The sequence below is a fragment of the Vombatus ursinus genome, unplaced genomic scaffold, assembly GCF_900497805.2.
Source record: "Vombatus ursinus unplaced genomic scaffold, bare-nosed wombat genome assembly UNPS02014173.1, whole genome shotgun sequence".
Taxonomy (NCBI): domain Eukaryota; kingdom Metazoa; phylum Chordata; class Mammalia; order Diprotodontia; family Vombatidae; genus Vombatus; species Vombatus ursinus.
The window spans coordinates 1,882,886-1,899,434 of NW_020953951.1; the positions used below are offsets into that span (position 1 = coordinate 1,882,886).

The following is a 16,549-nucleotide window of genomic DNA, read 5'->3' on the forward strand; positions in this document are numbered from 1 at the left end:
ACCCATCACTCCTAGTTCTTCCCTCTGGGGGCACATCCACACCACATCACACATCATCAAACATGTGACAACATCCATCTACCCAGTAATGCCCTTGACAGGATAAATTGATCCTCCCTTCATTAACCTGGCTGCCTTTCTCTGGATATTCTCTAGTTGATCAATGTCCTGCCTAAAATGTGTTGCCTGAAGCTGGACGTGGTTTTCCAGATGGGATATGAGCAAAGTAGATTATGGTGGGATTATCACATTATTTATGGATGCTACACCTCTTAGTGCAGACTGAGATTTCGTTATCCTTCTTGGCTGCTTTATTACATTGTTTTATTTTTAAATTTATTCTGAATTTAAACATAAAATAAAATGAGTATTTTCATATATATATTAGAACAGAAAAAGAGGACTACCCATGAAACTGCAGATCTCTACTAAGTACAGCTTGCTTTTTAAAAAAGGATACATAAGTTCAACTTTGAACTTTCAAAGCCATCCTATTTGTCTATGTTTCTTCCTGACTTTCCCTCTGTTCTCTACATTTTTAAAAAGGATGCCTCAATGACCCACTTTTCTTTTTCTTCTTTTCCTTTTGGCTACCCTATCCCTACTTCCCCTCCTCTACCTACTCCCCACAATGGAAAAAAAAAAGAAAAAAAAATCTTTGTAACAAATATGTAAAGTCAAGCAAAACAAAATCACATTGATTGTGGTCAAAAGCATATACCTTATTCTGTATCCTGAGTCTATCACCTCTCTGTTAAGAGGGAGGTAGCAGCTTCATCATCAGTCCTCTGCATCTGCAGTTGATCACTGCATTGATCAGAGCTCTCAAGTTTTCAAAGTTGTTTTATCTTTACAATGTTGCCGTTATTGTACATAGTGTTCTGGTTCTACTCAATTCACTCCGCATCTACTCATACAGGCCTTCTCAGATTCTTTCTGAAAATATTCATTTTGTCACTTCTTAATGGCACAATAATATTCCATTACTTTCATATAATATAATTTGTTTGCCATTCCCCAGTAGACAGGCACCCATTTAATTTCCATTTCTCTGCTACCACAAAAAGAGCTGTAAATATTTTTGTATGTGAGTCCTTTTCCTCTATGATCTCTTTAGGGTACAGGCCCAGTAGTGATACAGCTAGGTTGTAGGCTATACCCAGTTGTAGACTATATGACTTTTGGGGCATAGTTCCAAGCTGCTTTCAAAATGGCTAACCCAATTCACAGGTCCACTAATAGTTCATCAGTATGTTGTTTTACTGCAGTCCTTCCAACAACTGCCATTTTCCTTTTTTATTATCTTTGTCAATACGATTGGTGTGAGGTGAAACCTCAAAGTTGTGTTAATTCACATTTCTCTAATTATTATTGGTTTAGAACATCTTAATGGATATTGACAGCTTGGATTTCTTCCTCTGAAAACTACCGTTCATATCCTTTGACCATTTATCTACTAGGGTTATGGTTCTTGTTCTTATAAATTTGTGTCAGTTCCCTATATATATGGAAAATGAGACCTTTATCAGAGAAATTTCCTGTAAAGATTTTTCCCCAGCTATTTTTTTCTTCTAATTTAACTGTATTGGCTTTCTCTGGGGACAAACTTAAAATTTTATGTAATCTAAATTGTCCATTTTATCTTCTGAGATATATAAGATCTGTGATTCTTTTTATTTCTTCATTATGAACTCTTCCCTTATCCACAGAACTGAAAGGTTAATTTCTTCCTTGTTCCTCTATTTTGTTTATGATATCACCTGTTATGTCTAAGTCATGTATTCATTTGGAATTTATTTCACCATTGTGAGGTATTGGTCTATACATAATTTCTGCCAGACTATTTTCCAGTTTTTCTGGCAGTATCTGTTGAAGAGTTACCTCAATAGCTGGGGTCTTTCATGTTTAAAGAGCCCTATGTTACTTTGTTTATTTATCTATTTATATATCATACCTAATCTGTTCTACTGATTGTCCTCTTTATTTTTAAACTACTATCAATTTGTTTTGATAATTAATGCTTTGTAGTATAATTTGAGATATGGTACTACTAGACTCTCTTCTTTCCCATTTTTTTCATTATTTCTCTTTAGATTCTTGACCTTTTGTTTCTCTAGATGAATTGTACCCACCCCACCCCACCCCACCCCTGACTCCATAAAATAATCTTTTGGTACTTCAAATGGCATGACACTGAATAAGTAAACTAATTTGGGTAGTACTGTCATTTTTATTTTATTAGCACAGCCTTCTCATGAGCAATTAATATTTCTCCAATTATTTGGGTCTTTCTTTGTTTCTATAAAGTGTTTTATAGTTGCATTCATTATAATTCACGTGTGTCTTGATAAAAAAAAAATTCCCAAGTATTTTTTACATTCTGTATTTAGAATGGAATTGCTATGTCTCTTCCTGGGGTTTGTGAGTTTTGTTGGTAATATAGAGAAATGCTGAGTTCTATGAATTTTTTTTATATCCTGCAAATTTGCTGAATTGTTTCAATTAATTTTTAGTTGACTCTTCAGGGTTCTCTACATGGACCATCATATCCTCTGCAAAAAAAGCAATAGTTTGATTTCTTCTTTGCCTGTGTTTATTCCATCAATTTCTTCTTGTCCTATTCTAATAACCAGCATGTCTAATACTGTATCAAATAGTATTAGTGATAATGGACATTCTTGTTTTACCTGTAATCTTATTGGAAAGGTCCTTCATTTTAATTTTATATATATTATTTAACATACTAAAGAAATGTCCATTTATTCTATGATTTCTACTATTTTTAACAGAAATGAATGTTAATTTTATCAAAATCTTTTTTAGTATCTACTCATATAAACAGTTTTTATTATTTATGTTATTAGCATGATTTATTCGGTTTATATTTATTCTTATATTGAACTAACCTTGTATTACTAGTATAAATCCAACCTGTCATAGTGTATAATAATAATAGCACCTACTATGTGCCAAGCATATGTTAAGTGTTTTACAAATTTTTGATACAACTCTGGGAGGTAGGTGCTATTCTTAACCTCATTTTACACCTGAAGAAAGTGAGGCAAATAGAGGTAAAGTGACTTGCCCAAGGTCACATAACTAGTTAAGTGTCTGAGGCTACATTTGAACTTAAGTCTTCCTGACGAGGCCCAGCTCTCTATCCACTTTGCCATCTAGCTGTATAATATTTCAAATATGATGCTGTAGCCTATTTGCTAATATTTTACTTAAAATGTTTGTGGTAATATTCATTCACTGCTTTGTCGGTACTAGGACCATACCTGTATCATAGAAGGAGACTGGAAAGGCACCTATTTTTACACATAATTTATGTAATCTGTAGATTATTTGTTCCTGGAATCTTGGAATTCACTCATAAATCCACCTGGTCCTGGAATTTTTTCTGTTAGGAGTTCATTTGTGGCTTGTTCAATTTCTTCTCCTGATACTGGGTTATTTAAATAATTTTTACCTTTTTCTGTTAATCTGAACATTTTGTATTTCTTAAGTATTCATCTATTTCATTTGTTATTGGCTTTGTTAACATGTAAATAACCAAAATTGTTTCTGATAGTTTCCTTTATGTCTTCTTCAGTTGTTCTGAATTCTTTTTTTTATTTTTGATACAATTTGGTTTTCTTCTCTTTTTACTTAATCAGACTACTTATTTTATTAGTTTTTCCCCCAAAAAAAACCAGCTCCTAGTTTTATTTATCAGTTCAATGGAGTGTTTTTTGGTTTCAATTTTGTCAAGCCATTTACATTTTTTTTTCAGAATTTCTACTTTAGTGGTTAGTTTTGGAAAATAATGTTGTTTTTTCAGTTTTTTTTAATTAAATGCCCAGTTCATTAATTCATTCTATCTTCTGTTGATGACATCTAGAAATATAAATTTCCCCTAAGGATTGTTTTAGCTGCATCCCCTAAGTTTTTATATATTGTCTTTGATGAAATTGCCATATCACTTGTTGACTAATATTAATCTTGCTGTCAAATAAAACACCAAGATTTTTCCAGAAGAACTGCTTTCTAACTATATATCTCCCATCTTATACTTGTGAAGTTGATTTTTTTTGGACCCAAATGTAAGACTTTACATTTATCCCCATTCAATTCAGCTCAACATTTTAGCCTATTGAGATCTTTTAGAATCTCATACTGCTACCCTGTTTAAAGTCCTGGGATCCAGCATATTAGCTAAGGCTCTCAGCTTTGCGTCTTTTACACTCTGATTCCTCTTTCTCTATGATAACATCTCAAATCTTGACAAGACCTATCAATTGCCCTTTAAGTCTCCCTTTTCTGGGCTAAATATCCTCAGTCCCTTCAACTGGTGCTCCTACAGAATAATCTTTATTCCCTTTACCATCCTGGCCCCTCTCTTCAGAAGCCATTCCAATATATAATAATATCCCTCTTAAAGTGTGTTGCCCAAATAGGACATATGCTCATTTGGTTTCTATCTGCTGGAAAATTCCCACCAGTTTCACCCAAATGCCCCTAGACAAGACAGTGGTCTTTCAGTTATACAAAGGGAGACATACTTAATAAGTGCTTTTTTAATGAATGAATTGTGGAAGGCCATCTGAAGAAAGCTCAAAAGATGTGGGAAACGTAACCTATGGGATAACTCAAAGAGCTACCTGCTTTCACATACTATAGAAAACAAATTGTCTGAGAACAAAAAACAAGAGCATCTTGTTTTGGGGTCCTGAATCATAGAGGTTTCACAGCTTACTGCCACATAAGGAAGCTATGAGGTACCAGAAAGCTAAATCTATAAAGTCCTTACCCAGCCAGACCATGTTCCCATAATTCTCCAGCATCACATCCCTGTAGAGAGCCTTCTGATTGGAGTCCAGATGTGTCCATTCCTTCCTTGTGAAATACAGAGCCACATCCTCGAACGTCACTGCTTCCTGAAACAGCACATTCACATTTTGGGAATGATAAACTCTCTCCTTGTCCCATCTCTGCATCCTATAGAATACATCTCTGCTGACCCAGGAATGAATCTCCCTCAGCCCCCCACTCATTGGGGTAGAGGCAGCAGGGTAAGGAAGAGAAAGAAATAGATTTAGAAGTAGAGAAGTGGCATAAGGCTTTTAGTGGAAGGCTCATCCCCAAGTCTCAAAAAATACCTAATGAAGCTAAAAAATATCCAGATAAAGAGAAGGCCAACAACCAATATCAAAGCAATGGGAGGATCATCTGTGAGTCTGCTACGAGAGCTCAGATCAATCAATCAGTAAATATGTGCCAACCACATAAAAATAATTGGGTATCTTCAGTCTGGAACTTGAAGTTTAGAAGAGATATGGCCAGTTTATAAGTTAGAGACAGATGAATATCGATGTATTTAGCAAATTTTAGACATGAGAACTAAAGTGTAACCATTGAAGCTTGAAAAGGATAAATTTAGGACAGAGAAAAAGTATTGCTACTTTATTACCCCATAAGGTAGAAACAGGCTTAGTCCAAAAAAAAAGGTCCAAAATCAAGACAAATAAGGTGAAAAGGCCTATCTGTACAAAATAAGTTAAAGCAACACTGTACAACAGTGAAACACTGAAAACATTATATGCCCAGCAATTGAGGAATGGCTCAGTAGTGGCACATATATGTAGTGGAATTATCACTGCAGCACAAAGAATGGTCAATGTGACAAATATGAAAGAAATATTGAAAGATGTGCATAAATTAATGCACACAGAAGGAATGAGAACCAAAAGAACAATACACACACATTACAGCTTTATAAATTAAGACAATATTAAACGACAAAACTCATGGCAAATACAGGGAGCAACATCGAAATGACCCTGCTAAAGTTACTGCACATGTAATTCAACTCTTTTAACAACTGGAAGATAAATAATAGAAGGCTAGGACTCTACATATAATCATTTACAACTTCATTTTAGTATTGTTTTTACAGCTTTCTGGGAGTGAGATATTTTCTGGTTTTTGCTTTATTTGGGTTTTGAAAAAAATTCTTGCTTATGATTTTGCTTTTGATCACTGTTCATATATTTGCACTGTTCATATAATTTTTGCTTTGATTACTGTTTGTACTTTTCATGTTCATACTTTACTTTTAAGTTCATATTTCATAGTGTTTATTCATTACTATGTATCAATGGACATTAATAATACAAAATATCTCCATAAATATTTTTTAAAAATCAAAGTTAACTATTTGTTTGAGGTTTTTAGGCAAACTGGAAATGTCTGGATTGAGTGTTCCTCATTTACAGTTTAACCTTAGCCACATGGTTTCAAATCCAGCTTCTGATACTCACCACCTGTATGACATTAGCAAGTCACTGAACCTCCCTGGGCCTCAATTTCATCATCTGTAAAATAAAGAGGCTGGGCCAGACGGCCTCTAAGGTCCCTTCCAGTTCTAATCTGTGAATAAATTATTCCAAAGTGTACTGAGAAGTGTTTATGGGAAACTGATCGGACCTAAATAGAGCAAGAACATGGGATTCACTTTCTGTGGCGACTCTTACATTGCTTTTGTCCCAGGAGATCCCAGCTGAGCTATCCTAAGACCCTTTTTGTGTGATGCCTGTGGGGAGGGGGATTCCTAACGCATGGACACAAGGCACCTATGACTGCTTGGCAGTGCAGGGGCCCCCAGCATGATTGAGGTGACCCCTGCTAGGAGACTGGGGTTGTAGGAGGAGAGCCTCACTAAACATGAATGGTGTCACTTCTAGTGCCCAAACGAGTATTCCCTCTCATTTTGTTTTAAACTTTGAGCACACCATCAAGCTACCCAAACAAGACCGTGAATTCTGAGTAGCTCTGGTACAGTGTTGCGTTATACAGATGACTTACATAAGCTTCCCTATGTACTCCCACAGAGTGTTAACAACAACTTGGCACTGTAAATAGCAGGCATTTAATAAGTGTTTGTTGAGTGAGTATTGATTGAAACACTACAAATTCAATCTTTTACCCTCAGATGGAATGATTTTAAAAGTTCCAGGTGGAAGGTGAGGATGGCAGGGGAAACAGTGGCTATCTGGGAAGCAAGATGGAAGGACACCAAGCACCAATGTTCCTCTTCAAACCCTGCTTAGTTTAACTCATAACTCCCCCCCTACTACTTCTCCACCTCTACCCCACTAGCCTTCCCATGCTCACAATGCCTCCAACTCTAAAACCACCTCCTTCAAATGACGAGTTCCCCCCCAAACCTCCATTTGAGGAAGTACCCATACCAGTCATAACTTAGAACCCAGCTCGGTTCGTAACCCCCTGCACTGCTTTTCCACGTTGTCCTGCTTGGGTATCTTAACCTGCTTTTCAATTCTTTTTTATGTGTTATCTTCCTCCATTAGGATGTAAGCTCTTTGAGGACAGGGACAATCCTCTTTTTTCTTGCATTTGTATTCCCAGTTTATTTAAGACAGTGCAATCACTCAGACCATAGCAAATACTTAATAAATGCTCTAGCTATCTAGCTATCTTTAAAATTTTCCTATAGTTGGCCCAAGGCAATTTATCAGGAGAGAAAGCTCTGCTATGGGAGGCTAAGTGTAGTTCCGTCAGAATTTGCTAACTTTTATCTCCCCTTGGCAAATGCAGGCAGCTTCCCAGGAAAGGCCCAGGTCACCTCGGATGTGGCAAAACAAGCTATCCATGGCCACACACATGAAAGGCTAAGTGGGCACTATATACCTCTAACTATATACTTAAAATTACCAAGATTCACACCAAGATTCAGGGCTTATAAGGCGCTTATTCCAAACAATCCAATGAGGCAGAAATTATAAGTAATATTATTCTCATTTTACAAATAAGGGAAATGATGAAAAATTATCTGCCTAAAATCAAAACTAATGGGAGCCATAAAGTGGAATTAAATTTAGATCTTCAAGTCTGATTACTCTTAATCTCAAAAACACCATTCTAGACTCTCTGGTGCTTTTTTTTTTTTTTAATCGGTTCACCTAGGGAGCCCAAGCCAAAGAAGTCACTAAGCCCCTACATGTCTAGGGGGAGGAGCCAAGGACAAGAGGAACCTGGAAGAATGGTTGTCCTATTGGCAGGACCAACAACACATGGCTGAAAACCCCAATCAAAGACCCAGAGGCTTACATAAAGCCTATATGTGTGACCCCAGGAAGAGAGGGAGAGGAAGAGCTAACAGAGAGAGGAAATTATTAAACTGCTCCTATGATAATCCTGATCCATCAAGGGGGAGGGGAACTTTCAGAGGTAGGAGATAGAGGAGTGCCATGCTCCTGTGCCCTGTATAGGCTTGCTTGGGCAGAGGTACTTTAGGACATGGGAAGGAGATAAAGCCACAGTCAGGAAGCAGTGATGGAAACTCAGGAAGGACAGCTCACCTGGGATTGAGCTGCCATCAATGTTAGAGGAACAGCTGCCATCACCTGTTCTCCTGGGTTCCCTCAGGGGAAAGGGCACAGGTACTTGAGGAGCAGGCAGATGCTGGAAAAAGACAAAGGAACCAAGAGTGACACCAGCCCTGCCCTGTGGTTCCCCTACTCACACCCATTGGGGCTCACCTGCAACCACAGGATCTTAAAGGGGTCCCTAACACAGCCCCTCTCTCTTTCACATCTTCCCCACCACTAAATCACTACCAACCCCTTGCTCTAGCTCCCACGGCAGTAAAGGGGAACGTCTGAAGCACTACAGTGGATTACATAAAAAAGCCCCATGGTCCCCAACACAGAAAGACTAAGAGATTCCTAGAGGTGCAAGACAGGTGGAGACACTGACAAGACATATACATCAGCCCACTTACTGCAGGGTCCCCAAGGAGAAAATCTCCTGTGAACCTTGCTTTCAAGCTAACTCACAGTTGTTCTATCTTTTCTGGAGCCCTTATGTTCATCATTTGTCCTGAAGTGAATTTCTGGCTATAACACTTTTGTTGTTGTTGCCGACTCCTTTCCATTGTGTCCAACTCTTCATGACTCCATTTGGGGTTTTCTTAGCAAAAATACTAGAGTGGTTTGCCATTTCCTTCTGCAGCTTATTTTACAGATGGTGAAACTGAGGCAAACAGGGTTAAGTGACTTGCCCAGGGTCATACAGCTAGTAAGTGTCCGAGGCAAGATTTGAACTCGGGAAGATGAGTCTTCCTGAATCTAGGCCTAACCGCTCTATCCACTTGAGCCACCTAGCTGTCCCATAATTTGTGACATTTACTACCTTTATAACCTTGGGCTAATCGTTGTCCTTTGTTGGGCTTGACTTTCCTCATCTGTAAAATGAAAAGGTTATACTAGGAGCTCTCTGAGAACACCTCCAAGTTTTCAAATTTACTGGTAAAAGTAAATAAAGACATTCCAAAGCCAAGCAAAAATTATTTATGAATTGTGTACTGGTGTGGAATTATTCTATTTATAAAGACATAGAATCCTAACTTGTTACTAGATATCTACATAAATATCTATATAGCATCTATAACTTTTTAAATCTAGATGTGTAATTTCAATAGCATTGGGGATTTTCTGGTATGGAAACACCTTCCACCAATGCCAAGTGACAATTCCACTAAAACTTACAGTGTTAAAGCCTGGGGCACTTGGAGGTTCCCTGATTTGCCAACGGTGTCATAGATGTTCCATGTCATAGCAGGATTTAAATGCTGCTGTTCCTGACTCCAAGGCCAGCTTCATATCTACCACTCCAAGAAACCTCTCCATCTATTTGTATCTAGAATACTTGGCCTTTTATTCTCTCTCTCAATCTTTTGTCATGGACCATCAACTTCCTGTTGGTTGGCTCTTCCTGCATGTCTCGTAAGCATCTCAAACTAAACAGGTCCCAACCAGGACTCATCTCATCTCCTGAAGCTGCACCCTCTTCTTTCCTAATCTGTACCTCCTCTATGCTTCCCTATATAATTATAATAATTACTATTTATATAGCACTTTAAGGCCAGCAAAGTGCCTGACAGATGTTATCTCATGAGAGCTTCACAAAAACCCTGGGAGGGAGGTGATATGATTAGCCTCTCTTAAAAAAAAAAAAAAAAAAAAAAGGAAAACATGGTAGCACAGAGAAGTTAAGCTACTCACCTAGGGTTTCATAGCTAATAAGTGCTTGAGATAGGATTTGAACCAACCAGCTGGTTTCTGTTAATGTTATCACCGTTCTCCCAGTCACTTAAGTTAAGAATCTCAGAGTCACCTCTGATTTTTCCCTCTCCCTCTCCCCATGGCCAATCATTCATCAAGTCTTATGGATTCTACCTCTAGGACATCACTCCACTCACACAGCCACCACCCTAATCAGGTCCACATCATCTCTCACCTAGATTAAAACAATGATCCCCTAATTGAGCTTTCTGTTCTCAGTCTCTCCCTTCTCCAATTCATCCTTCATACAGCAGTCAAAATAATATTCCTAAGGCACTGGCCTAATCATTTCATTGCCATATTCAAAAATCTTCAGTGTGGCTCCCCATTGCCTAGAGGACAAAATGCAAACTCCTTACTCTGTCATTTGAGACTCTTTACAACTTAGTTCCCACCTGTCTTTCTAGTCTTATTTGATATTGCTCCCCTTCACACACACTCTTCAAGTCAATCTTAACTACTGGCCATCCCCTGAACTCACTATTTCATCACCAGTCTCTGTACTTCAGAGGCCTCCGTGGCTGAAATGTCCTCCCTCGCCCCTCCTCCCCTCAGAATGCCTGTATTTCTTCAAGGTTCAAGTAAGATGCCACCTCTTCTGTGAAGCCTTCACAGGTCCCCACCAGGTGTCATTGCCGTTCCCCTACTCAATTTCCTTTTTTTAAAAAGGAATTTTATTGACGCCTTTTGTTTTTGCATCATTCATATCTGTCTATCTATCTACTTCCTTATATATATACTTTCCACAGTAAGCCCTCCCTTTTAACGAGGAAAAAGAGAATAGCAAAACTAACCAACAGTGACTGCATTTGACAATGCATGCAACATTTTACATCCATATTTTCCTACTTCTATAACAAGAGGCCCCCTCCTCAATTTTCAATGTACAATTCTTGGTTTTATACATGTTCTATCACCCACCATCCAGGAAAATGTAAGCTCCCAGAAAGAACAGAATGTTTCCATCTTGTCCAGAATAGTCACTTACTATTTGCTGAAGTGAATTTTTTTTAGCCTTCTGTCCATGGCAATAACTGACAGTTAACCAAAAAGCAAACTGCTCCATACAAAAAGAACATCTTTTACTCTTCTGTCAGTACAATAACACATACTTGGTCTCTGAAGGGACTCTAAGTATCAACTGGATTTAGGAGGATGAAAGGAGCAAGGTCTCCTAAAATTCTATTTCTTATAAATGGGATCCTTCCTCCCCATTTACACTACTATCCTAGCCGTGAAGGATGAACTAGTCTCTACATGTGGGGAGAAGGAAACATTCTACGAGTCCCCTTCTCAGTCCCTCTTTTCACTCTGGGTCAGGCTTGAACTTATGAAAAGCTGTCATATAGAAGAAGGAGTTCTGCTATATAATTATCATGGCCAAGCTTGGCCCCCAAGAAGAGTTGAGAAAAAACATCTCCCTCCTCTGTTAGCAGAAAGGATATGAAAAATTCTATCTCTTGTCAAATACAGTTGATGTGTTAGTTGATTCTGCTGACTTTTTATTCTCTTTATTTTTTAACAATAATGAGAAAAATATTTGCTGAGAATCAACATTTTCCCAGACCTGTCAGTGCAAACACATTGAGCAGAAATATACCCATTAGCCTAAACTTATAATACATTTTATTAATCTTGCCGTTCCTCACACATGACCATCCATCTCCTATGTCCTTGCCTTTGGCCAGGCTGTCCTGATGCCTGGAATATATCCCTACTCACTCTGCCTCCTAAGAGCTACGAGTTTCCTTGAAAACTCATTTCATACATCACCTCCTATACTCCTACCCTACATTGCTATCTCTCCTAATCCCTTCTACCTGCTATTGCTTCCCCACTGAAACTACCTTGTATTGATTTTGTATTTACTTATTTCACAGAATCACAGATCCAAGAGCTGGAAAGAACCTCAGAAGTCAACTAGTTCAACCCTCTCATTTCACAGATGAGAAACTGAGACCCAGAGAGGTTAAGTTACTTGCACAAGGTCACACTATTAGGTAGGGCCAGGACTTGAACCCAGGTGTGACCCTAAATCAAGCATACTTTCCATTTGTGCCATACCACCTGTCATAAAGACGTAGGTATACACTTGGCTCCCCCTATAGAATATAAGCTTTTTGAATAAAGGGACTGTTTCAGTTTTGCTTTTTTATTCCCAGAGCCTTGCACGGTGCCTGGCACATAGCAGGCACTCAATGAAGGCTTGCTGAATGGAATGGAATGGGCTGCCCAGGGAAGTATTACTTCCCTACCACTGGAGGTCTTCCAGTGGAAGCTGGATGACTAGTTTGTCCCGGATGCTGTGGAGGTGAGTTATTAGGCCAGCTGCCCTCGGAGGTCCTTCCAGCTCTTGGAGACGGTGAACAATCATAACCTATCCCAGAGTGGAATACGCTGCCTCGATGAGTGGTGAGCTTCCCAATCCTAGAAGTCACAAGCAGAGGCTGGATGACCGTTTTGGGGGAAGTCACCTCCCTCAAGACATATTACTCAAAATTCAATCAATAAACAAGCATTTATTAATTGTTTACTATGTGACAGGCACAGCGCTGGGGACGGAGGTGGGGTAAGCAAAGTCCAAAATGAAACAGTTCCTGCCCTCAAGGAGCTTACATTCTATCAGGGGAGACAAGATGGACACGAGGCCAGGAACCGCATCTTCTATACACTCCGAACATCCCGCATCTCCCAGCCCTGGGCTCTGCACACAGCAGTCACTTAACGAGTATTTGAGGCAGTTTGTCGGTTGGTTCAATGAATGAAATCTCACACATCCTCCTCCTCCACCTCTTCTCAAGGGTGGGGCCTTTGGCCTGAGCCCCCACGGGTGGCCTTCTGCAAGTCCCTTTCTCTTCTGGGGCCTCAGTTTACCGCCACTGTCCAATGGGGTACAGGAGATGATGGCGAATCGCGTAAGAAGCCTTAAGTTTTGTGACTCTACGACTCCTTCCCCGACTCCTCCCGCTCCCCGAGCCCATCCCCAGCCCCGACTCACCCCCCCCACTCGGAAGCAACCGACCCCGAGGACCGCTAGGGAGGCCCCGAGGGCCGAGGCTGACAAGAGCCGGAAGCAGCTCTGCAGGAACCGTGGGGGGCGGGGAAGATGAGGGGAGGGGCCGCCCGGTGCTCCCGTCCGGGCGCATCCGGCCGCTCTAGGCTTACCGGAGGCCTCGCCCTCTCACTGGCCTACGCCACAGGGGAGCTGGGGGGAGCGCGAGCCGAGCCGGGGGGGGGGGGGGAAACTTCCCAGGAAGCCCCGCCCCTTCCGAGCCCCGCCTGAGGTCAGGTCCTGCAGGAGATCCTCTTTCGAGGCATCCTAGAGACAGCTGCTGCTTAGATGGGGCCTGCGGGTCCACAGTCAGGATAACGGCTCCCGTTGCTATAGCGCTTCAAAATTGGCCAAATCCAGGCAAGGATTGCAAGTGCTAGTATCCTCATTTTTACAGATGTGGAAACTGAGACTCAGGGAGATGAAGTAATTTGCCCAGAGTCCCCCAACTACTCTAATAGCGGCAAGTAAAAATCTAGGAATGGGTCCCAACTTCCTCTGACTCGAAGTCCAGAATTCTCAACAGTAAGTTGCTTAGGTGGTGCAATGGCACAAAGTAGACATTTAAGAAATGCTTATTCATTGAAAGGTTATTCCAAAGAAGATGTTACATTTGTTTTGCTTGGCCCAAGAAAGCAGACCCAGAAGCACTGGATAGAAGTTACGGGAATGTAGATTTTCTTCACATTGATTAAAAAAAAATTCCTAACAATGCTATGCAAAAGTGGAATAGGCTACCTCGTCAAGTAATGAGGTCGTCACCTGTTGTTATTCAAGTGGAAGCAGAATGGGTATATCAGGTACAATACAGAGGGGATTCTTCTTTTGGTATACATTGGACTAGATGTTCTCTGTGGTCCTAACTCTTCATGAAATATTATGATTCTGTAACCATGGATGGAACAGGTCAATAATTTTATGTGCTACCCATCTTAGAAAAACCTTGCCATGGGGATATGGTCAGGATCTGAGAATTTCTACCAAGCCAGGGTCAAACAGATGAGCACCAGCCACAGGATTCAGGAAGGACAACTCACCTGGGACCCAGCAGTCATCAGGAGCATAGGTTTCCATGATCTGGTGTCCTGGGTTTTCTCAAAGAGAATGGCAAGCAGGTCTCAGTGAAGAGGCATGAATGAAGCAAGCAATGGCTCAAAGCTTTCTATTCTGAGCCAGGTCTAGCTCCAGCCAGTGCTTGGGGTTAGAATGAAATGAGACCTTCCTTCCAGGCCTTCTCTCCCTTAGAGAAGCTTCAGTGTATCCCAGGCACAGCCCTTCCACTTTTCCTTTTCTGTTATTAAATCATTACCAACCACAATTTCTTCAGTGTATTTGTGTTCTTCCTAGAAAGATATGTTTCTTGAGGGCAGTCTGTCTTGTTTTTATCTCTGTATTCTGAGGCTCTCTCTCTATATGTATATGCATATATATATGTGTATATACACATATATATATAACACATATGTCTACCTGTGAATGTGTATATATATTTGTATGTATGTATGTATTGGTTCAGACCAATCACATAATCAGTGTAGGGAATTCCTAGTATGGAAACTTTCTCCATACATACCAGCAACTTCTTCATAACATAATATGAGAGTTACCTTGGGCAAGAAGTCAAATCAGTTGTCTATGGTCACACAGCCAGTACAGGTCAGAGACAGGACTTGAATTTAGGCTTTTCTTGCTCCAAAGTCAGGCTTCCATCCGATATACCCAGTACCTTTCATCTTAAACATATTAGGTATTTAATAAATGTTTACTGCATTGCATTTTATTGAACTGTTGCATTAAGGTGGCATGGAGCTGGGCCCTAAAGAACAGATAAGCTAAGAGATAAAGCATGAATGGGGAGAGATTTCCCTCAGCAACTTTCTCAGGTCTCTCAGATTGACCTCTCCTATGCATTTTTCTCATTCCAACTTGTATTAACATTAATGTACATAAGTGTTTCAGCCCCCTCTATATCATAATAAATTCCTTAGAGACAGTCTTTTCTCCCCTTCTTTGTGATGTTCAGCATGGAGCCCAGGGCTCTGTACAGTAAGACTTAATAAATATCTGTTGAATTACATTTGTTTGTGGACTAATGGCCTCCCAGGAGAGGGGGTTGAGCTCCTAGGTCTTTGTGAAGGTACACAAGTAGTAGCAGGGAAGCTACGGCATGGGACCATGCCGTATATTTTCATCCATGACTGGGATGAAGACATAGACAGCATGTTCAACAAATTTGCAGATGTCTCAAAAATGGAAGAATAGCTCAGGATCTACCAAGATCCTGACAGGTTAGTATATTGGAATGAATCTACTAAGACAAAATCCAGTAGGGATAAATATAAAGTCTTACACTTGGGTTAAAAAATCATCTTCAAAAGTATAGGTTAATGGGGGCAGGTAGGTGGTGCAGTGGATAGAGCACTGGCCCTGGATTCAGGAGGACCTGAGTTCAAATCTGGCCTCAGACACATAACACTTACTAGCTGCGTGACCCTGGGCAAGTCACTGAACCCCATTGCCTAGCCAAAAAAAAAATTTTAAAGTATAGGTTAAGGAAAATATGGTTGGATAGCAGTTTATCTATAAAAGATAGGGAGATTTTAGTGGAGATTCAGTCTTGTGATACGGCTGCCAAAAAAGTTTGTAAGACTTGGGGCTTCCTAGAACTAAGGAGATGAGAATACCTCTCTACTCTGCCCTGGTCAGACAGCATTAAGTCCTGGGCATCATAGTTTAAGAACAATATGGATGAGCTAGAGAGAGGATTCAGAGTAAGGCAAGCAGGATGGTGAAGTTCCCTGAGTATGTCACATGAGAATCGTAAACTCCTTGAGGGCAAGCCTATTTCATCTTTGTCTTTGTAACCCCAGATGTAGCACAGTGCCTGGCACCGGCTTATTTAATAAATGGTTGCTGACTGAAGGAACTGGGAATGTTCTACTTCCCCCTATTCAATTATCTATCCCACTCACAACTTTACTAAACCTTCTCTTCTCTTCTCAAGCTACCACAGTACCCTTCCTTCCATCCTTTCAGCTGTGGACCTCTCATACGTCAATGAAAAAACTGAGGCCATTCATCATCTCCACACCTTCTGCAGGCCTTTTCCAGTCCCCCCCCCCCCCCAGATAATAAAAGTGCCCTCCATTCCATATGTATCTTGTATATCCTTATTTATGTACAGGTCCTCTCCCCAATTAGGATTTAAACTTCTTGATGGAAGAGGCTGTTTTTGCTTTGTATTTGCCTAGTGTAGGAGTGGGGAACCTGCAGCCTCAAGGCCACAAGTGGATTTCTAGGTCCTTGGGTACAACCTTTTGACTGAGTCCAAGTTTTACAGAACAAATCCTCTTATTATGAAGATGTGGTA

The 16,549-nt window shown here is 40.2% G+C and overlaps 1 protein-coding gene across 1 annotated transcript in view; it reads right to left on the reverse strand.

Annotated features, from left to right (window-relative positions):
• LOC114041414 (zinc finger protein 420-like) overlaps positions 1-8,419 on the reverse strand; it is a 32,376-nt gene extending 23,957 nt beyond the window's left edge. Inside the window, exons 1-2 of the mRNA XM_027859852.1 lie at positions 8,364-8,419; positions 4,793-4,919 (exon numbers count right to left, since the gene is read on the reverse strand). Coding sequence (XP_027715653.1) covers positions 4,793-4,919; positions 8,364-8,405 — 169 coding nt within the window. The 5' untranslated portion in view covers positions 8,406-8,419. The remainder of the gene's footprint in view (positions 1-4,792; positions 4,920-8,363) is intronic.
• Positions 8,420-16,549: the final 8,130 nt, after the last annotated feature.